The sequence below is a fragment of the Esox lucius genome, chromosome 22 (assembly GCF_011004845.1).
Source record: "Esox lucius isolate fEsoLuc1 chromosome 22, fEsoLuc1.pri, whole genome shotgun sequence".
Taxonomy (NCBI): Eukaryota; Metazoa; Chordata; class Actinopteri; order Esociformes; family Esocidae; genus Esox; species Esox lucius.
The window spans coordinates 2,676,524-2,698,958 of record NC_047590.1 but is presented as its reverse complement, the minus strand read 5'-3'; the positions used below and the strand labels follow the sequence as shown (position 1 = coordinate 2,698,958).

Below are 22,435 nucleotides of genomic sequence, written 5' to 3'. Positions count from 1 at the left end.
TCAAATGTACTAGCTTGATTTCTTTTTAAATCTAACTGTTAAAGAAGCTAGGGTTAAGGTTAACGACTCTATATTTTTGCCATCATGTCCATTTTGATTTTTGGTACGTTGAATTTTAACATTTCAAATCTCTTTTGCTAGGGTCTAGAGAGGTCAAGCAGTCAAAGATTCTGCTTGGGTTGGAATCCAGCCCACAGTTCTTTCAGCAAAAACGACTGTCCTATTTTTCTCAACTCTCCTGCCTAATAAAGCATCAAGAATGTATGAAAATACATTAAAACAAAATGCCTGGAACTGGAGTTCTAACTGACATACTTGCAGCTCAGAAAGCAGGACGCGGGAATTTAAATGTCTTTTATTGACCTCGGCAAGACGCATAATAGAAAAATTATCCGAGCATTCTCTACAAAAATAAAACGACTCGCTGCAATCAATATTAACACACTGGAAGAGGAGTCACAGAACACAACATTTGAACGTCCTGCTTTAGACGAGTAATCTCTGCTCAGTTCAAAACATCCCTCATTTAACACACTAATGTCAATGCCCCCTACATCCCTGTCTTTCTAACCCAAACGGTTTCTCCCAACAAGGCCTTCAAAACGCTCTCGTGACCCCGTGAGACAAACGGGCGAAAGCGACGTTCCACCAGGGTGGAGTCACGAGGCTGACATCCACGAGTTTCCCTTTTCGCAGGAGTTGTCAGGGCCTCCCAGGTGATGTCACTGAAAAGATGCTGATCCTGAAGGAAAGGAAACAAGGAGGAAAGCAAAGGAAGCCCGCCAGAGTGTGCGTGTTGGGACACACACAAGGGGTGTTTGTAGGAATTAAGCCTGCCCCTCCATGCAGGTTTGATACTATATAACTTAATGTCAGATTCACTTTATTTACACAACGTGTAGATGTGTGCTACTTCGGACATGTCAAGACAAGAACGCTGCTTGGAACAGCTCAGCCATGGGTGACGGCAGAAGTGGGTTTTTGTTGTCTTTCCCAGGCGGTTGGTTGGCTTGTATGAAGCGAAGGATGAGCGTTCTGAATAATCTTTCGACAGAAAGTCAAAAATAAAAGGACGGACACCTACCCCCGCACACTCTCACACACACACAGACAAACACACACACCCACAAACACACCCACACACACACGCAGTTGGTTTGGTCTGTCCATTAGTCAGTCAATTGTAGCAGTGGGGGGTTGGAGTGTCTGGCTCCCTGCAGTGTCCAAAATCACACCCTAATCCCTATCTTGTGGACTACATTTGACCAGTACCCTATGGAGGTGCTGGTAAAAATGACAAATAAAATAAGTGGACAATATAGGAAATAGAGTGGCATTAGAGACGCGGCCTGCTGTGTCAAGGGGATCTCAGATGGTCTGGTATCCAGCGTGGCTCCTCTTCCTGCCGATGAGGTACGCCACGAGGACAATGAGGACCAGACCGGCCAGAGCTGCTCCTACGATGATGGGGATCAGCATGTTCTCCTGATCTAACTGGCACTCCTCCGCTGCAAGGAGAGACGGAGGGGGTGTGGGGGGGAGAGAAGGAAGTAGAATGAAGTGCGGGAGTAAGACAAAAATATGGAGCGCAGGGTAACAGGAGATTTGTGTGTAAGTGTGTTTTACTATACTAGTGAGGACCCAGTGTCTTATTATATTAACCACAGGTAAATCATGACTAGTGAGGACCCAGTGTCTTATTATATTAACCACAGGTAAATCATGACTAGTGAGGACCCAGTGTCTTATTATATTAACCACAGCTAAATCATGACTAGTGAGGACCCAGTGTCTTATTATATTAACCACAGGTAAATCATGACTAGTGAGGACCCAGTGTCTTATTATATTAACCACAGGTAAATCATGACTAGTGAGGACCCAGTGTCATACCATATTAACCACAGGTAAATCATGACTAGTGAGGACCCAGTGTCTTATTATATTAACCATGAGTAAATTGAGGATATTTTGCGTGTGTCCAGTACCTTGTCCAAACTGTCCTGCCGTGAGTCCAAAGGGCTGGATCTGCAGATGGAAGGTGTTCAAGCTGAAATTCTGGTTTACTGCAAGAGTCTGTTCTGAACTACACATGAAGCTCCGACCCAGAGAGCTACTCAGGTAGTCCAGACTCATGTTACTGGCTGTGAAAGGAGCTGGAGGAAGAGAGGAGGGGGAATTCAATTCTAACCCAGATGTTCCCTCTGTTGACAATCAGTTTTCTATGAAAGACAGGGAGGTGACAGGTCATGCAGTATTCTAGAACAAAGGGGTCAGTCACTAACCTGCCATGTCAGGCCAAAATGCAACCAGAGACAGTCCCATCAGATGATACCTGTTGGAGGTGGTGTTCTGTTGAGAGGGGAAAGAACATCTGGGTCAGGGAGGAGAGACAGGAGGAGAAAAGGAGACAACGAAAAGACAAGACAGACAAGTAAAGTGATGTGGAGTGGTGTGATGATGTTACCAGAGTGAACAGGAAGGTTAGGTTGGTGGCTCCGCCCTGAGACAGCACCAGAGTTGCGTTGTTGGGTTCACATGACCCTGAGCTCTTCGTCTGATTGGGCTGCAGGTTTACCACTTCATGGATGGTCTGTAAGTCAAGAGAGGGAAAGGTTAACAAATGTTATTGTTTATTCCTGTGTGTGTGTGTGACTGTGTGTGGGCGTGTGTCTGTGTGTGGGCGTGTGTCTGTGTGTGGGCATGTGCTTGTGTGTGGGCGTGTGCTTGTGTGTGGGCGTGTGTCTGTGTGTGGGCGTGTGTTTGTGTGTGGGCGTGTGTCTGTGTGTGGGCGTGTGACTGTGTGTGGGCGTGTGCTTGTGTGTGGGCGTGTGACTGTGTGTGGGCGTGTACTTGTGTGTGGGCGTGTGACTGTGTGTGGGCGTGTGTCTGTGTGTGGGCGTGTGTCTGTGTGTGGGCGTGTGTCTGTGTGTGGGCGTGTGTCTGTGTGTGGGCGTGTGTCTGTGTGTGGGCGTGTGACTGTGTGTGGGCGTGTGTCTGTGTGTGGGCGTGTGTCTGTGTGTGGGCGTGTGTCTGTGTGTGGGCGTGTGTCTGTGTGTGGGCGTGTGTCTGTGTCTTAGCTTTTGAATTTACGCCGGCGCGTTCGAGACGTACCACGCAGGATTGTGAAAACGTCTCGGAACAAGTAGCGTGATGTAAACAAGCCCTTTACCTTGTTTAGGGAGGCGGAGTACTGAGAGACGTCAAGCTGCACTGCCATTCGAGCCAGTACACAGACAGTCCCGTTGCTGTCTGAGACCGAGTAGCTGCCCTGGACGGGGGGTCCCGGGGGGGTGGGGGGGGGTGCAGGAGGTGCTGTGGTGGTGGTGGGAGGGGGTTGAGGAGGGGCCGTGGTGATGCTCTGGTCAGCAAGACACACGCTTTCTGGGAAGAACAGATCACACACACACCCAGTTCACAACTGTCAGACTGGAAATGTAAGCAAAATGTAAGCATGCTGTGTAAAAGGAGCCCCGTGTAGATCAGCTGGTAAAGAACGGCGTTGTCAATTTGATTACCACGAGGTTAATGTATCGCCACACACACAAGTGCCTTTGGATAGGAGCTTCTGCTAAATGGCTAAAGTGCTATTGGTTCTTTTTGGACAGTTTAGTGTGGCGGTGGTGGAGGGGGTACCGTTGAGGCTCAGGTCATCTCCTTTCATGAAGGCCTCCATCTTTACATCCGAAAAAGTGACACTGACTCCTCCCATGCTGACAGTTGACGGGCTGAAGCACCTGTAGGTGGTGTTGACCCTAGCGACAATTCCCACAGAGGTCGTCTCCACGGTTACCACACCTGTGGAACAACACACCGTGGGAGGGGCAGACAGTGACATTTATTTTTTTAAATACTGGAAAATAATTTCCTGTCTGTATTTCTTTGCCTGTGTTTGGGATAGGAGAATCCCCCCGGTCGACATTAACAGGTGGAGACAAACAAAAGATGACATTTAAAGCAAACTTGAGTGAGCATATGATGCAATCTGAGCCCTGTTATACATGCATGCAAGCATCTCCCTGTGTCTGTGTGTGTGTGTGTGTGTGGTCTCACCAGTTCTGTTGGCACCAGGGAAGACAGACGTGTCACTGAGGTTGTACTGCAGTTTGAGGCTCATCACTGCGTAGAGACTGTTATTGGTTGAGAATGTGAGGCCCAAGGAGTAGCCGTCGCCGAACTCTGCCACCAGCTCCGGGAGCCGGGCGCCGTCCCCACACGAACTATTCCCTCCCACCTTCGCTGTCCCTGGGAGCTCCACCCTCACCGGTGTCTGGAGAGGAGGAGTTGTTTCTTGATCTGGACAATATAACAGGTAAACACCACCCCTGACCCCTGACCCCTGGCTCCCTCTCATATAAACATAGTAAACTATCCTGAATAGCGCTGAATCCTTTACAATCCTCTAAAGGAACAGGCGTTTCGAGTCTTGGTCCTACTTCAGGTAGAATAACGGTGCGTTTACAGTTCATTAGTTGACCACGCCCTCTAGACACTCCAATCAGACGACCGTTGGGGTGAAAAAGGAATGTGTGTCGACGTGAGTAAAAACGCTGTCCTATTTGTTGTCTGCACACATAAAGCCGTTGTCGAGACTCTTGCTCGCTTAAAATCCTGGACACTCTTGAGAGCAACCCAGATGGCATTCTTTTCCCTACGCCAGAGGTGTCAAACCGGTTCCACGGAGGGTCAAATGTCTGCAGGTTGTCGCTCTCCCCTTGTACTTGATTGATTAATTAGGTCACTAATTGGTTAGATTCCACCCTCACCTGGTTGTTTAGGTCTGAACTGGGAACCAATTTAAAGGAAAAACCAAAAACCGGCAGACGCTCGGCCTTCCGTGGAGCCGTTTAACACCCTGCCCTACGCGTTCCTTATGTGACAGTATGAGGCCTTGTGTTTGTGCAGGCAGAGAGTATTGTGGGAGATGTAGTTTACCGTGCCGTTGGCAGTGTCATAGGGGATGAAGAAGGAGGCGGAGAGTTCAGCTTTGATGCAGGTGAGGTTTCCATTTGTCACCACCAGAGTGACCTGAGCCTGGGTTCTTGCCAAGCAACCTGTAGGACGAACATCAGTATCAGCATAATCAATGCCACGGTAATCATTAGCACCATCAACATAACCACCACCAACACATCTACCTTGATAATGTAACCCTAAACCACAGGACCACAGCTCCTCCCACATGCGTTCACGTTTTCTGTATTTTTAGCATACACTGAAAACAAGTGGTCGTACCTCCGTCTTGCAAACTGGCATTGCACATCGACCTGAACACATGTCGAGTCTCGGTCCTTGGATTCTTTCGGTATTACTAAAACAACCACATAGCCAACAGCAATGCTTTGACACGTCATGGCTGTTCTAACAATGACCAGCAGAGGGCAGTACAGAACAATAATGGGCACTGGGGCTGCGACACAAACAGGCCTGATATCAGGTTTCCACTACTTTCTAAAGCCACTAAAGTCAGTGTTGGGTATTGTAGAAATGTATGATGACATTACATTTTAGATCTTAAGGTTAGAGTTAGGAATAAGGTTAGTCTGGTTAAAATGAATATTAAGGTTATGTTATAAATAAAACACTGAGAAAATGCATAGACAAAATTACTTTTCCATTTGAAGAGGTATAATTCTGGTTGAAAAGTCACCTTACAAATTATTTTGATCAGTGGCTTTAGCCAAATTATGAATTCACAGTCTGAAACATCTGCATAATCCAAAACAAATCCCTAGCTGTATGTACTTCTACTTCCATAGCAGTTCTGTTCCAGACCAGAGAGGAGTTCTAGAATGTTGCCCTTGATGATGTAAGCCAGTAGTGATGTCAATCAACCCGGCCCCTCCCTTCTACAGAACTTTGTTTGTGCCATTACCAAATACTTTATTCACAGCCTTCCTGTTTTGCTCACACAGTCTACGACAGCCTAATTATACCTGTGTTTGGCCAAGACAGCTTCAGAGACTGCAGACTCATAAACGCCTGCTGGTTAAATGTGTTTACAGGCATATGGGTCAATGGTCAGGTTTGTTTATGTGCCAAAAGAGGCCACACTGACCAGAAGGAGTCTCAACAGTTTACAGGCTTCTGTCCCGTCTTCCTCTTCAGAGGACAAATTCATCCAAATAACCATTTGGGTACAGAGTGGACAAAATCCCTACAAGCTTAACTAAGCTGCATCCCAAATGGCACATTATATAACAGGGCACTTGTCAAAAGCAGGGCATAAGGGGACGTTGTAGGTGACCGGGTGGCATTTGGTCAAACTAGCGGTTTAATGAAGGCGTGGTGAGATCTGTAGCATCCCAGAGATCCTCCCTACTGGGTTATTCAGGTCCATTACCAGGCCTGGTGGACAGGACAGTGAATGCCTCATGTACCACCCAATTCTAAACCTCATCACCCCAAGCCTAAACAAGCCCAACATCAGGCCCTCAGCTCCCTTGATATATTATGGCTTAATATACTTCTAAGGACCAGTATATCACATGTATACAAATGTACAAATGCACACAGCCTCCCCACCCAAAAACCCACAGACTATGTACAATACACACACACACACACACAATGTTCTACAAAGCAGTAGAGCGAAAGGCATGTGACACAGAAACAAAACTATGGTCACATTATGTGACTACCATACCTTCTACTAAACTGGTTTGCATTCCTATAGGGCAAGGTGTTATCCCGAGGAAAAACATAATAAAGGCTTCAATGAACCATGATTAGTACCGCGCAACAAAGCAAACAGTCCCAAAAACCGTATAAAAAGCCAAGGCAGAACTAAATCAGCTCATGAAGTTGTCTGACAGTATTGTGACAGCCAATTGATTGCGATCGTTCGGGTCTGTTGTGTATAGGACACTTAGTTCATGCAGCCACCAGCCAGCTAACCGTTGGTCATAGAGAGTCCAGTGTTTCCATTGAACAAAGCACCTCTATAGTCACGTGAAGCGTCCCGGGGACAATGGAGCGGTTCAGTGGGCGCTCGAGCTCTGACAGGGTGGCCAGAGGGACAGTCGCGCTGTTGATTTTGGACAAACAGACTCGCCGATTGTTCCAATTAAATTCACTTGACCTTCTACTATCAACCAACAACACGTCTTGGAAATTATCAACACCTATTATCAACAATTAGAATGTACAGGCTACTGCCAGTCAGGACTCAATTCGATCAAACCCGGACTGAATAGGCCTATTCATCTTATTTTCCGACGGTCAAATGAACAAAGAGACTGGTATTGGTTAACCTAATGATTTAACTATCAGTCTAATCTATCATTATATGACAGCTGACAGGTTTGCTTAAATTTTTCAGAATGTGCGTGGGACACCGCGATGCGATGACTGGAGACATCTAGTCTAAACATTGCCGTGTCGGGATTGAATTAATCCCACGCTTAGTCTCTAAACAGACAAAATAATAGGCTGTCATAGGCTCCTGGGTAAGTTTGTGATAAATATTACACCCAAACGATGAGCCTATATGGCGTCGTTATTATTTCCTGCGTGTAACGGTCCCCCACGTCATGAACACTCACCTAGAATCACAACGCAGGCGAGACCGAAAACCCATGGAAGATTTCGATTCATATTTTGAAGTCCCGAGTTCTTAATGTCAGTAGCTAAGATATAATGTGAAGGAGTTCCGAAAGCAAGTTATTTGCTCCTGGACAGCGCGTAAATAACGTTCACGCTCCGCCTTTCCCAAAGCAGTTGTGCTCAGATCCGAGAAAAAAAGAAAAGTAAAGATCCGCCTTGCTTTTCCAGTTATATTGTCGCCGTTTTGGTTATTTTATTCTTTTCATGTTCGTGGGCCTTCCGAAGTTCGGAGCAGGCTGTAGTGTCATATACCTTTCATCACTTCTGTAAGGGGAAGGTATGACAAGTCATGTGAACCAAGCTTTAAAAAACAACCAGGACCGTCACGTGAGGAAGCCAGCAACACCTCCCCTCTCTTCCCTCCAGACACAACCCAGTCGGCCTATACTGTACGCTCCAGTTTAATCAAACCTAGGTCAAACTATAATGAACTAAATTATTTCTACTGCAAGATGGATTTATATTAGCTAGAATGTTTGATATTTTTGTAAACGCAACGTACACTTTTATACTGTAACAATTAAAATACAGATAATGTACATTTTCTACTAAGAGGTGTGGCCAAAGTAATTTGTACTTTTAAGTATTTTCCCATAGTTTATAAACCCAAACAGAAAAACAACACCTGAAATACTCCATATCAGACATGTATTTTAGTAAACGAGTTTAGAAAACACCAGAGTATGATGTCATACTCCTGAGAGGCGCTAAAAGATCAGCATTGTACTTGCATTCATATTTATGACTGTTAATACAATATCTATTAAAAAAATTGTCATGTAGTAAGCTTTCTTACAGCAATTTACAGGAGCATTTAATGATCGCTGCCTCAAGGAGTAGATTATTCCATGCAGATGCTTTAACCACTAAGCCGCACTAACTTGTAGGGGTAAAACGACATTTCCCACACAAACGATGCTTTTTAACATATCCAATAATTTTTGTGAAAAAATTATGTTACCTGTCAGTGAATATTTATTAATCTGTGTTAACATTGGGAAGTTCTTTAAATCAAGCTGGTCATAGTAACTTAAAACCACTAACCCAATTGTTTCTGTGATCTCATTAAGGATAGCCCTACAATTGCACCAGTGCTTCCCCCGATGCAGCCCATGGAGTTGAACGGAGACTGTCGCGTCCCTCTATCCTTCTCTATGGTGCTGCCATGTGAGGGCCCACGCGCAGGTCAGAGCGCGGGTAGTCAGCTGACTCGCTTACACTCTCCTGCAATTCACGAGGGGGTGTCTGACCCTAAATACCTCGACGTAACACTGTTACCCCATAGTCGCGTCGGGATGGCACCCCTTTCCGTTTTCATTACCCTGCCTTTGACTGGCCCATGGTCCACAAAACTGTATTAGTTTACTAAAAGTGAATAATGCCATAATGGACACACACAGACGTTACATACCTCCTCATTGACCTCATGAGCTCTTTGTGGCGACGTCTTATCCTTACGGCTAGAAGTGACCTAATGCAGCTAGCTTAAATTAAATGTCATAGTGGGGTTCTAGTATCCGGCTTTCTGAGAGAACGTGATCTAAAGTAGGGTGACCACGTCCCCCAAACCGGGACCCTTGTGAAACCGCATATTAATGCACGCCTACATGTATGCGCTTATGCACGTACGTTGGTCATCATGCGCGCTTGTGGTTGGTGGATCGTATAGGTAGCTTTGGGCTTTGATGAGAATTGTTGCTGTGCTCTGCAGTTCTACGCAGTTTGTTTGGGTCCGAATCGTATGTGGCAACATTACAGTATTATTAATATTATTGTGGACAATTTGGTAGTGAATGTCGGAAAACGGGACATTTGTTTCACAGGTATTTGTCGGGTCTCCCTACGCTAGAGAATAAAATAAAAATACCAACAAAAAAACGTTTCCTTGTTTTCCCCCAACACTATTGATGTATTAGAAGTAAAGCAGAAGGGAAACTGAGGCCAAGAAAGGGAAGTGTCTGTTTCTTATTTTCTTCTTGTTTCTCACACATACACACACTTGAAAGACGTATGTGATTGCTGAAATTAAAATAAATTGTTAAACCTCTTATTTTGGCCTGGTTGTGCAATGACAATGTCGTTTATGTGTGTATAATCTTTATGTAGAAGCACCATTACATCTCAGTCATGAAATTCAAAGTTTGATGCTGCTGATGGCATGGGGTATGTAATATTGGAGGGAACCTTTTTGGCCCAAGTATCACATCTACAAACCCACAGACTGCATCTTTAATTATGATTTTCAACTTCTCCAAAATACTTCAGTAAGAAGAATTTCTCAGCAGCAATTAAACAATTTGTAATTTACAAGTAGCAGCACTTGGCTCATGTCAAAGCCACATACATCCTGTCCAAAGGCCATTTAGGGGTACGTAAATCTAATGTTTAAATGAACCTGCTTGTTTTCCTGCATCTGTGAAGAATTCAATAGAAACTGCTGTGTTGAGAAAAAATAAAATGTTAGAGAGATAAGAAAGCCCCTTAACTTTAACAAGCGAATCCATCCGAAAGGGAAAAGCTAGGGGCCATCTCTGTGACAGCACCAGTCACACACCCCAATTACAGCAGGGATAATTTGTTTGTCTAAGGAATTACTCTAATTCCATAGCTGAAATCAAATTAGCCATGCACACCCTGCAGGGAGATGAACAGTACGCACACGCGCGCACACACACACACACACACACACACACACGCTGAAGATTGTCAGAAACACCCTTGATTCGGTGAAGGATTACTTCTTACCCGCACAATTACTCAAAGAAGAACAAGTCCTCATAATTCATTTGGTCGTACACTCACACCATCAGAGCATGAATGAACCCTTATAATTCATTCATTAAATATCCATTTATTCATGTTTCTTCTCGCTCGCTCGCTCTTACAAAGAATACAATCTGGTCTACAAAATTCAGCGCACGTAACTAGTTGGTCAAAATACAGGAGAAAGCTAGAGGAACACCCGGGTAGTTTTGTCCTTTCAGCCGGCGTTGTCCATCCCTGACCCGTTCCCTCAACCACCCCCGTCCCACAAAACCCCAGCCCATCACACTCCTTTCATGTACCCACCCCCAACGACCCTGTTCCGAGGCCCTCACTGGCATACTTTGTCAGTGTAACCCCAGGCCGCAAAACCTTGTTACCTCACAAAAAAAACAAAACAGAAAACTCAACACAAGCTAAACTACATCTGAACTGATAGACTGATAGAGGTGGATGGCGCTCCACTCCCCCCCCCCCCCAAAACAAATGTCAGAAAAAATAATAATACATCTTTCAGAAAGTGCCAAGTTTTTCCTTTTTACGTTAGCGTTGCTAGCAGATGGATTGTGCCGGCCAGCCTACGAGCCATCAGCCAGACCCCTCCAGCCCCGCTCCGAGTCTCCCTGAGGAGGGCGCTGGCTGAGATGTGGTGTGCAGGACTCGGCGGGGCTCTGGCATCCCCAGGCTGGCCCTCTCCGTGGTGGGCCCTGGAGGCCCAGGGGCAGGGCGTCAGGTGTGGGGACGGGAACGGGGCGGGCGGGGGCTGTATCTGGGGCAGCTGGTTCTGACTAGCTGGGCCCCCCCAGGCTCCGATCAGGCCACATAGTGATATTGGTTAGGACTCTCCTTGTCCCGCTCCATGTAGTCCCGGTCGATCAGCGACTCGATCCGCTTCTTCAGATCTCCAGGCTGTGAACACAGGGTGAACACAGGGTGAACACAGGGTGAACACAGGGTGAACACAGGGTGAACACAGGGTGAACACAGGGTGAACACAGGGTGAACACAGGGTGAACACAGGGTGAACACAGGGTGAACACAGGGTGAACACAGGGTGAACACAGGGTGAACACAGGGTGAACACAGGGTGAACACAGGGTGTGCGTGCGCATTGTGGTAATATCGCTGTGTTTAATGAGCATGGAACTACAGTTCAGGTCAACATAAAATAAGGGGACAATTTTGCCACAAGACAGACCGGCTAGAGGTGTCACGTCCTACACGTTACATGTTAAAAGACATAACAGACCGGCTACAGGTGTGAAAAGTACTAGAGCTAGTAACGGTATCCAATCAGTAACTGGCGTTAGCGGACATGAAGGAGCGCCGGGCTGAGACGGCTAAAACAGACTCGCCACGTACCTTCACAGGGAACTTGAGCTGGTTGTACAGTTCTGACACCAGCAGGTTGTGACTCAGGGTCTTCCTCATCTTCATGATGCGGACGACGGCCGCATCGATCTGGTACTGCCGGTCCTGGAACACCCGTTCTGTGGTGCTCACCTGCTCCTCAACCTGGGGGGAGGTGCCAGAGACAGAGTTAAGTCCCCGCTCATGTGACAATGTTTCGCTTCCTGAATGAAAATGAATCCTAACCTTGAGTTGCATGAGAATATTTGGCGGTCAGACTTCCCCCAATGACAGGAAAGGGAGGAAACTCCAAACTTACACAATAAAACTTCAACGCCACAAGCTTTGAGTAAGACCTTAACGGGAGGCCCCGTTGTATGACCACAGTGAGTTAATTAGCACAACAAAGCGGAAGAGGCAGTGACCCTTGGGCCAACAGACCACCACATAACGTTGTGAGGGTGACAACACCACCTACCGTCTCCTTCATCTGGATCTGGTTGATCTTGATGCGGAACAGTTTGTGTCTGAATTCGTTGTTGAAGTTGAATCGGTCTCCGTCCTCCACGTCCTTCCCCCTGGGGTTCTTATTGAGGACGCGCGCCTTGCCACAGGCCAGAGACTGTAGGGTACGCCTCAACTCGCCCTCCTCTGAAAACCCAGGGGCAAAGAGCCAACATTAAAAAAAAGACCAGGGGGCCAATGGAGGGGGAGGGGGGCAGCACTCTACTCTCTGCTATAGAATGAAAGAGCATCTGACAGACCAGTTTTATAGTCCTGCTGACAATCTTTAGCATTCCAACTTTATTCTTGTTTTGTAAAACAAATGACTAATTAATCTCAGGGTATGCTTTGGCAATATGTACTTAAGTGTAAGTCATGTCAATAAAGCTATTTGAATTGTGTTGACAGAGAGACAGGAAATCCGACCTATTCCTGTAGCGGACTTGATCTCCTCCACGCTGAACTCCTCCGCCTCGTTGAACATGAGCAAGACCAAGGTCTGGAACAGAGAAACCTGTAGTTCCTTCTTGCCCTACGACACAGAGCGGACACACAGAAAGGGACACTACGGGTTTAATAAAGGAACTTCAACATGAGGCTGTATCAGATAGAGGAATGTGTGACCTTGACCAGAGCGCGAGGAGTCAAGATTGGGCTTGATTTCAGACCCTTTGTCTTTTGCCAAATCAACAATTTACACACTATATGAGGGCTCGCAGATTAGACCGGACAACCATTCAGTTTAGCCCTCAGACACAGTCCAAATCCTGGAAGCACTAAGCATTCTGAAATCCGGCAGACAAAAAGACCCTGTAAACCAACGGGAGGGACGAGCCACAGGCCTCACCTCTTTAAACTCCGTCCTCAGAACAGCGTGGCCCAGAGTCGGCTGCCACTGCAGTTTCCTCCCGCTGTGTTTCCCCAGATAGAAAAGCTTGAATACCTCCTGGAGTTTCACCATCTGATTGGGTCAGAGAGGAGCTTCATACACCCTTGCTGCCATAGGTTACATTTATACCTTATGCAATAGACACCCACACAGGACCCACACAGACAACATGACTTTACCTCTGGGGGCAGATGGACCTCCATAGGAGTGTATGTGGGCCAGTAGCCCATGGTTAGGATGTTGACTGTGAGCTCTATCTGACTGGGCTCACTCTGGTTCTGGGTGTACTGAAAGAGACAGATGACACACAGCAACATCAAATAACACATCAGCGTTCTGGAACTGGAGCGCCAGCCCTGCGGTAGACCCTGTGAACATTTCATATTCCCTGCGCATAAAAAGTGTGATGTGTAGCCACCAGCTAACCTGTTTGAACTGAATCATGACATCTTTGGAGAGCTCCATGTCCTTAAACATGCCCTCCAGTTTACTGGTGAATGCAGCTCCACACTCTGCAGGGACAGGAAGTAGAAACCACAAAGACACACTCAGTTCCTGTGAAACGTACCCCTGAATAATTGTGCTCCTTCACCAGAGTCGTGACTGTGCTGGTTTCAGTCATGTCTGTGACACACCCCCCCCACACACCCACACACCCACACACCCACACACCCACACACCCACACACCCAGACACCCAGACACCCAGACACCCAGACACCCAGACACCCAGACACCCAGACACCCACACACCCACACACCCAGACACCCACACACCCACACACCCAGACACCCAGACACCCAGACACCCAGACACAATGCCTGAGATTGTGACGAGGGAGTCTTGCAAAACACACTCACTGCCATGGTTTCAGTCATCCCACAGTTATCAAGAGGCTCAAGACACAGAAGCACACGACTCTCCAACATCTGTGTACTAAGTGCAACTTGCCGTGTTTCAGTTTGGACAACATGGACTTCTCGGCGTCCACGGAGGCACTCTTCCCTACCAGCAGGCGTTTCGCCAGATCCTTCTTATAGAAGGCCTCGAAAACATCCTTCCCTGCAGATAGACAGACACGCGATTAAACGCCCAGAGTGAAAGGTCACACACGGGTCAAACGCCACGTCAGTGATGTCACACCACAGTCTGAACAAGGTCACACTCCGTCTGATCCACACATTGGCCTGATTCTGACCGTGGATGAACCGAAAGATGATCATGATCTTGTCCAGGATCCTCTCCAGCTCCTCCTCTGTGGCCTCCTTGTTCCCCGCCCTCAGTTTAGAGTCCACGTACTTCGCTGAAACAAACACCGGGAAAACAGCAGAGCGTCAGGTAGGCACTTAAAACAAACGATCTGTTTTCGGCCCAGTTTTATATACGAGGACCCTGCTGAAGGCGGCAGCCAATGGCTCACTGACAGCTGATTGGTGCTCACTGTGGATCCCGCCCACTGCCAGCCCCGCCCACCTACAGGACTAGTTCCACACACACGATGTGATGAAACTGAAAATAAGCTGTTGATTGTCTGTTGCTGAAGCCTGACATTGCAGGCCAGTGGAGAACCTCCCAACCCCCCCCCCCCCCCCCCTCACCAATAAGTTCTGCAGGTTTGTTGGGTCTCTTGTTAATGAAGGCTTCGAAGGCCTCCTTCATGGCGTTGATGAAGCTCTCGTTCCTGTTGAAGCAGCCCTGGGTAACGTTGTCCATCTTATCCTTGAAGTCCAGCAGATCTTGAACCATGTCTTTGTCTTTCTCTGGGGTGCCCACAATCTCCCCACCAAAACTCTGGCGACACAGAGACAATAAGAGTGTTTCAGTGTGTGGGCCTGTCTCACACACATACACCTTAATGTAGTCCATCCAACGTGCGTGCGTGTTTTTGTGCGTACCTTAATATAATCCCTCCAGTGTTGCAGCAGAGTGGGAAGTCCTCCTTTGACTTTACTGAAGAGCTGATAGAGCAGAGCGAGTTCTGTCACACGGTTCCCATCCAGCAAGATGCTGAGACCTGGGAGATGAAAAGGTTAATAACCCACACTCAGGCCCTCCTGTAACTCACCCCCCACCCATCCCTGACACTCAGCTGATAAATACCTTTCTGTAATATAGCCGCCATGTGCTCCCCAAGCAGCTGCTTTTCTACATTAGATATGAGGGGCTTCCTGTCGAACACAAAAAAAAAAACAGGATGAACTTCAACTTTGTTCCACTCTTTCCCACTATTTTGACCAACCAGATCAGAAAACGATCCGATTGGTCGGAAGTTTCAGAATACGGTTGCCTGTCTAAACGTCTGACCAATCAGATCCTTTTCTGATCTGGCTGGGGAAGAAGCGGTTTAGATCTGTGAGCTGGTGGCGTGACCCTGCATCCCAAAAAGCAAGCCTACTTCCTGACCAACTTAAAGCAGGGGCCGATATCAAAGAACAGGCAGTTACTTGAGACAACGACCGGCACAAAGGCCTATCACGGTCCACGGTGGGAGGAGGGGCGGGTCTTACTGAGTGCTCTGGTCGAGGTAGCTGATGACTCTGTCGTTCTCCTCCTCCAACCGACGCGCCACGTGATGGAGGTACTCCGGCACCTGCACACATAAGAGGGTCACCTTTAACCTCTGACACCGCGACCAATCTCAACACGTCACTGATCACAACGTTTAGGGGGGGGGTGTAAGTAGGTCACTTACATCTCGTTCCTGCATCAGTCTCTGTCCCTCAGCAGCATACAGCCTGTTGGTATCGGTCAGAAAACGCTCCTCAAACGACTCCTTATAAACCTGAGAGGGGAAACAGGAGATCCAGAGATGAAGTGGGGGTTACTCAAGCCAGACCAGATCAGTACACAACAGACAGTGCCTAATCATGACATTGTACAACTATTCACGTCAACGGCTCATTATTTTAATTAAGAATTTTTACTTAATGGAAGTCGTCTCATCAGATTTTCAGCCCGTCTTTCATTGCATGTTTTTTCCATGAAGAGCAGACTAACACCTTTTCGCCATAGACTACATTTGGCCAGCAAGCAGAATTAAACTCACTTATTTTGACCTAATTGGATTCAAAATATAAAGATGTCAGAATGCTGTGGTTTCTACGAACCAGCAGAGGCGGCAGATATCGTTGGAGATTCTTCTGAATGTAGAGACACCACGTAACCACGGATATGCATTTACTTTTCCATGGTGGGATCACAGATGCATGTAAGACAACGCATTAATAAACAGCATTTACCTAGCCAGCTGAAACCATGAGGACGAAAACAACTGGCTATTTGACGACATTAAAACGCCCAGAGTCGGATAAATGGCAACCCTTAACAGCTGAGACACATCTCCTTACAAGGACCAAAACAATCACATCCCAATTCTTAAATATGAATTAGCAACCAGCGGCAGTTAGAACCTAAACAATCATTTCCAGTCGAAACAGCCAAGAGAACTTTGGACTGACTCAGCTGAGGTCTGGAACAGGACGGAGAGTTAAGCACCAGCTGTATTTTTTTCTTCTTCGAGTTGTTCGGCTGTTTAACCGATTGGCCAGAGGCAATACAAGCCCTTTGAGGCATTGATCAATCACCTGCAGGTCAGAGAGCATGCCCAAGAGGCTCCGGAGGAGGCTGCGGTCCACAGTTTCCCCGTTGCGTTCACGTTCGATCTGCTCCAAGATGCCGTCCACCGTGCGCTTCTGAACTGCGCCGTCGCTCACGATGTGGGTCCGGAAAAGCTCCAGCCCGGTATCCCTGCGGAACACACCAACACCATGAACACAAGCTACGTACGACGTGGCTCCAAGCAGATTCACTAGGGCTGTTCGACTCCGGTCCACCAGCACCAAAGCACTCCCGGTTTTCACCCTCTCCTCCGAGCCACAGCCTAATCAGGACCTATCGTCTGCATTTAACTAGTAGGTGAACACAAACACACAAGTGTTTCATCTCTCCCGGAGCGGAGGAGTTCTATGTGGACAATGTGGTGGTGGTTGGGGGGGGTCTGAGATGCACCCCTGGGCCCCCAAAACAAACACGCCGCCTGTCTGGGCCAGAATGACTCCCACCTCGAAGAACAGGAACAGACATTTGGCAGTTGAGTATGGAGGACAGTTGGCTCTCTGGGAGCTACCGGACAACAGTCTAAGAAGATCATGTACAATGAATGTTTGCCTGTAGGCCTCACCAGATGGAGGGAAGTAGCGAGTTCTGAAGCACGTAGGTCCTATCCAAGAAGAGGAAGATACTCCGGATCATGATCTGCAATCACATGGTAACACTTTAGGAAACATAGATGTTCTATTGTACACGTTAAAATACCAGCTATGTGACTAGGTCATAACAGGCCCATGTGATACATTTAGCAGCGTGGTGATTGGTCAGCCCACAGTGTTCACCCGCCCTCATCAGGACCACCAGGCAGGAAGACAGCGGCCAATCACGGAGGAGCACAAAAAAATTGAAAAGATCACTCACTCATGATTGCAGACGTTAAATCTTTAACGCTTTGGGAAAATAAACGTGTAATTTTGGCACCTAAAGTGACCCCTGCTCCCTTTCCACCTTTCTTTTTTTAGTACTGTTTTTGTGCTAAAACGTATACATTTTGAATGCAACTCGCTTGAAGTTGGTATTCAGACAACCTTCCAGATCAAGCAAATTTAAACTTAAAATCACTGTGGCAAAAATCACAGAATAACCAAGGCCGAAATGCAAATGAGGAGTGACCGAAGGCCCAGGCCCTGCCTGCACCCCCTGCTGGTGATAAGACATTATAACCATAAAGTAAGCAACCATCACAAACTGGGCTGGCAAAGTAGGGTTTAACATTTGTTTTCAAAAGCACCCACATTTCATGAAGAATGAGGACAAACAAACAGTGAACGACTTGCCCCCTCATCAAAACAAAGGAGAGAGTTTGGCACACCCCAGCCACACACGCACGCACACACACACACGCGCGCACACACACGCGCGCACACACACGCGCACACACGCACGCGCACACACGCACGCGCATTTGACTGACCGTTTGTCTACAGTGGTCCTGCCAGCAGCGGTTCATTCTCTTCAGGAAGGACAGGCTGTCCAGCGACTCTGTGATACCCGGGTTAAGGAACACAACAACAGTCCTACACCAATGAAGAAACAAAACGTACAACCTACAGGTGACTAACTCACAACTCCATCATCTAGAAGACACCCTTACCCAGACAAATCCACAGGCAAGACTGACTACTGAGTTTACAATACAACGCATTATGGCGCATGTATTTCCAATGAGACCTCCAAAGATGAAGTGTGAGTATCTAGCAGCAAGCAGAGGTCCACAGTGACCCCTACTGTTACAGAGGCACCATTACACAGCGAACATCAGATAGTCTTTGACATGAAGCCAATTACCGCTGCACACTTCACACATTCAGCGGCAGAGCGTTCCAGAAGGTCAGACACAGAACCGAGTGGGAGTCGTGGCTCGGCCACTACGTTCCTTTTGAAGCGCGCGGCATCCTTGAGCCTCGCTGCAGCCCATGTCACAACTCAGCAGATCAACAAGTGTTATCGGGAGGTCCCAGGCCAACAGTCATGTGAGACCCCCAAATGTCAAACCAGCTCTATTCCACACCATGTCACACGTTATATAAATAGTAACATAAGATTGCAATCCCGCCCGAGAGGCGTTTCCCACATTTGTGACGTAGAGAAGAGACTAGTGAGAGAAGTCTGGGGTGGTTGTCTTTTGGTGGCGCTGTTTAAGCTATCCAGTAGACTAGGAGGGGTTAAGACAGAGTGTCGCCTTATCAATCTCCAAAAAGCAGTAAATTGCTTCACAGGCTCTATTGCCAATTCCCTTGAACTCCGGAACTTTCTGTTGCAGGGTTTTCTGTAGAGGGCGCATAAAGTCATAAATCACAAACACATGCTTTAAATAGGGCAACTATAAGCAACCACCAAATGCTTGTTTCATGGAGTGAATCACAGGACTAGGACAATATATTTATAAACCTCACAAACACCACGGAATACACATTGTACACAGACGCACGTGAAGGATATTCCCTGAACTGGTGGATCTGCGCTTGAACATGTTCTTCACAGAGCTGTCGGAGCTGCTTGTACAACGTGGGGGAGACTTTATACGAGCACAGGTTCTCCACCGCCTGACGGGGAGAGAGAGAACAAGAGCGTTACGAAACGGGAGAACAATAGGAAAGGGTTAAACACTCCAGGACAGGTCACTGGAACATTTAAAACAGGATTTGGGCTGAACCTATTTACTAAAATAGTTTATGGTTTAGTAGTTAAGTTCTTGTTTGAAGAGTGTAGATGATTTGTCATCTTTGGACACCCCGGTCTGATTAGTACCGGATGATTTAATAGGCAACCTATAACTTTAAAAGCCTACCAAACAAAAATAAAGTGGTGGGTTTGTTTTGAGTAAAGTCTGTCAGTTATACTATATCCAATCATCGGGAATACCATATCCCAGTACATATCCCAATCATCAGGAATACCATATCCCAGTAAAGATCCCAATCATCAGTAATTCCACATCCCAGTACATACCCCAATCATCAGGAATACCATATCCCAATCATCAGGAATACCATATCCCAATCATCAGGAATACCATATCCCAATCATCAGGAATACCTTCTCAGTTCATATCCCATTTGACTAATTCCTGACAAAACAGTTGCACATGGCACAAACACCAATTACTAACTTTGTAGTTAACACAGCCATGTTATCCAGTACATTATGCTCATCTAGAGTGATGTACTGATATATTGCATCAATAAAATACTACACACATTACCGATTTAAGTATCTTTAGTATAGTAATGTGCACTGGAGGAAGCAAGGAAATAAGAGCGCGAATTAGAAGCTGTGGACGATTTTTACAGCCTCAGAAATACTAACCCAACAGCCAGTCATTACAGCCACAGTCATCTAATTGGTTCTCACATGGCTTATATACAGTAGATGCATATTGCCACCACAGGCTTAAAATATCATGGCAGCACAGATGTCAAATCAACAGCATCCGGAATAATGGCTGAAGCCCTAGCCCAGCATGAATAATGACCGCATTTCACGTTGTGCCTTTTGACCCATATACGGTGCTGATATCTACTAAGGTCAAGGTAAAGCTTTATACTAAACAATGCAGGTAAATTGGTGCATTTTCACACTTCCTGTTTGTTTTCCATCCTGACCTGGTAAAGTTCCTCCAGGTTGTACTTGATTGAGGTGCTGTTTTGAATGGCACCTACGGCATCCCTCAGCTTTAACCAGGTGTCTTCAGTGTATGTCTCCGCTAGCTTCGGCCTGTCTGGAAAAACACTGCCATCAGACCATACCGGGTCCAGCAAAAGGATGGGACCACACTAATCACACTCAACGCAGCTTTCTAAGCCTTTATGTGCCTCAATTAAATGGACACAAGACGACCAGTGAAACTTGGTCAACAAATCAAGTCAGTTGGCATAAAACAAATTATCAACAATAACTCGAAAGAACATTAAAAATAATGTCGGGAACAGAGTTGTGCTAACATTCAGTGGCCGATTACAATGGAATAATCAGTTGTTTACATGCTCATTAATTGCTTTGAATGCATCATGTGTCAGTTTGGTCTGGAAACTTCCAAGGTACTGTAATGTAGTTAGCCAGCAGACAATGTAAAAATACAAACTCATGCTGCATTGCAGCTTATGGGGAGTTACATAAGTAGTTAGGAAGCTACAGTCTCCAAATCCCAAAATACTTAATAGTTGGCCAGTCAAAACTGTTAGTTAAGTACAGTCACGTTAGTCAGCACGCGTTACCTTTGAAATTTTTAATAACTAATTTCTTGGAAGCGCCCGTTTTGTTGGAGGCCAGGCCAGAAGTCCTTGTCACCCCGTTGTTGTTGTGCTCGGTTAGAGCAGAGAAGTTTGCTTTCTTGTCCTGTCTTATGTCTTCTGCCATTATAGGTAATGAACAGGAGGGCCGTTGTTGTGAAGTGTTCGTACTGTCGATGGCTAACGTTAGCCTGTCAGCGGCACTTATGAGTCCCTTCAAATGCGTCTAAATATGGATTATACAACTCTCTGAGTATGTTTCTTAAAATAATTCAGGATGTAGTACTAACATTCAGATTCCTTGCTGACACAAAAGCCGATACCAAGACCTAATCAATAAAACAAGGAAACTTTTCGATAAACCGAACTGGAAATTATATTTCGTAAATCAAATAGCCAGACGCGTTACGTTAGCTAGCGAAATTATCCGCGAAACAAAAGATTGAGTACGTCCACCTCGTCATTTCACGTCCCATATTAAAATTAGACAAGCATTAAATGTTATACTTCTCTGACTTCCACGTGTGAAACAAATTAAAAGCAATAATCAATCTCAAAGTATCCATCGTTAGGCAGCTACTTGCTAGAGAAGTGGCGCTAGCCACATAGCTAACATAACAAAATGGCTTTTACCACCTCCCCTATGAATGATAAGTGCATCTTGGGAGATTCGCCTTGGCCGTGTTCGAGAAGATCAAAACCCCAACGTATAAGGATTAAACGTGACTAAATTACTGATCTACAAATTATCACAAGTGGTTATAATGTGTTATTTATGATGCCAGGTGATTTGTAGGTCAGACAATGGTCAGTTTCTAGCAGTCGTTTGTATTATCTGGAACATGGCCATTTCTTTCAAACAAAAAAAATGTTTTGATTTGTTGTTAATATCATAACATGAGACCCAATTTTAGTTTCTCTTAAATTTCAGTTGTGTATAATAAAATGTTGACTTTGCATGATGTAAAAACATTTTAGATACAAACAGTAACACATAAAACGCGTATCACACAAAATGCACCACCAGCAAAGTACGTTTCAAATCAATAAAATATTTTTTTTTACAATTGAGAGTGATAGTACAGTCCAGCTCTGTAGAGAGATTCAAACCATTGATCATTTGCTTTTAAAAAAGAAAGTGAATACGATAAAATGACACGATTTGGCAAGTATTTGCTGATTTTAACAATTTAACCATCACGTCAAAAGGGTTGCATTTATTTGATGTTGAACAAACCCCTAACGTGCATTGTAAACAGGAAGCACAACCTCTGCATAGAGAAAATCGTAGCGGTATCTGAGGTTTTATTCTCGGACACAACCGGAAGCAACCATAAGACGGATTTTCGTTTTTCGCCTTCAAAATAATTCCGCGAAACGCTGTATGTTTATATATATATATATATATTTGCAGCTTTGCTTTGGGCAAATTGAGAAATTGTATATGAAAGTTATTAGTATAGCCAATTACTTCCAAAATTAT

At 46.0% G+C, this 22,435-nt stretch overlaps 2 protein-coding genes across 4 annotated transcripts; both read right to left on the bottom strand.

The window, feature by feature from the left end:
* Nucleotides 1-339: 339 nt before the first annotated feature.
* Nucleotides 340-7,894, bottom strand: lamp1a (lysosomal associated membrane protein 1a). 3 transcript variants are annotated; one of them, XM_010886720.5, is made up of 9 exons: nt 7,545-7,894; nt 4,936-5,054; nt 4,054-4,270; nt 3,637-3,798; nt 3,173-3,384; nt 2,468-2,593; nt 2,286-2,352; nt 1,989-2,156; nt 340-1,508 (listed from the first exon to the last, which is right to left on the bottom strand). In XM_010886720.5, the coding sequence occupies exons 1-9, from the start codon at nt 7,594-7,596 to the stop codon at nt 1,369-1,371; spliced, it is 1,263 nt and encodes a 420-aa protein (XP_010885022.4). In that variant the 5' UTR covers nt 7,597-7,894; the 3' UTR covers nt 340-1,368. The 3 variants fall into 3 exon arrangements, with proteins under 3 accessions (XP_010885022.4, XP_028972389.2, XP_028972390.2); XM_029116556.2 differs by lacking the exon at nt 7,545-7,894 and adding an exon at nt 7,313-7,388; XM_029116557.2 differs by lacking the exon at nt 7,545-7,894 and adding an exon at nt 6,647-6,753.
* A 2,542-nt stretch (nt 7,895-10,436) lies between these two features.
* Nucleotides 10,437-21,588, bottom strand: cul4a (cullin 4A). The gene is made up of 20 exons (XM_010886717.5): nt 20,938-21,588; nt 20,326-20,441; nt 19,163-19,266; nt 18,135-18,204; nt 17,292-17,365; nt 16,696-16,858; nt 15,804-15,893; nt 15,619-15,701; nt 15,212-15,279; nt 15,007-15,125; nt 14,710-14,902; nt 14,310-14,414; nt 14,063-14,173; nt 13,538-13,623; nt 13,291-13,398; nt 13,070-13,183; nt 12,649-12,754; nt 12,197-12,369; nt 11,731-11,883; nt 10,437-11,277 (listed from the first exon to the last, which is right to left on the bottom strand). Exons 1-20 carry the CDS (start codon nt 21,077-21,079, stop codon nt 11,182-11,184), a joined length of 2,274 nt encoding a protein of 757 aa, XP_010885019.1. The 5' UTR covers nt 21,080-21,588; the 3' UTR covers nt 10,437-11,181.
* Nucleotides 21,589-22,435: the final 847 nt, after the last annotated feature.

Excerpts from the sequence above, each read along its gene's own strand:
- lamp1a (XM_029116556.2), bottom strand. The coding sequence starts at position 7,373 with ATGTTTAGACTAGATGTCTCCAGTCATCGCATCGCGGTGTCCCACGCA. Across the intron at positions 3,385-3,636 it reads AGATGACCTGAGCCTCAACG|AAAGCGTGTGTCTTGCTGAC; the intron begins GTACCCCCTCCA and ends TGTTCTTCCCAG. Across the intron at positions 2,353-2,467 it reads TAACCTTCCTGTTCACTCTG|AACACCACCTCCAACAGGTA; the intron begins GTAACATCATCA and ends CCCTCTCAACAG.
- cul4a (XM_010886717.5), bottom strand. The coding sequence starts at position 21,079 with ATGGCAGAAGACATAAGACAGGACAAGAAAGCAAACTTCTCTGCTCTA. Across the intron at positions 14,174-14,309 it reads CATCTTTCGGTTCATCCACG|GGAAGGATGTTTTCGAGGCC; the intron begins GTCAGAATCAGG and ends GTCTATCTGCAG. Across the intron at positions 12,370-12,648 it reads CAAGTCCGCTACAGGAATAG|AGGAGGGCGAGTTGAGGCGT; the intron begins GTCGGATTTCCT and ends CTGGGTTTTCAG.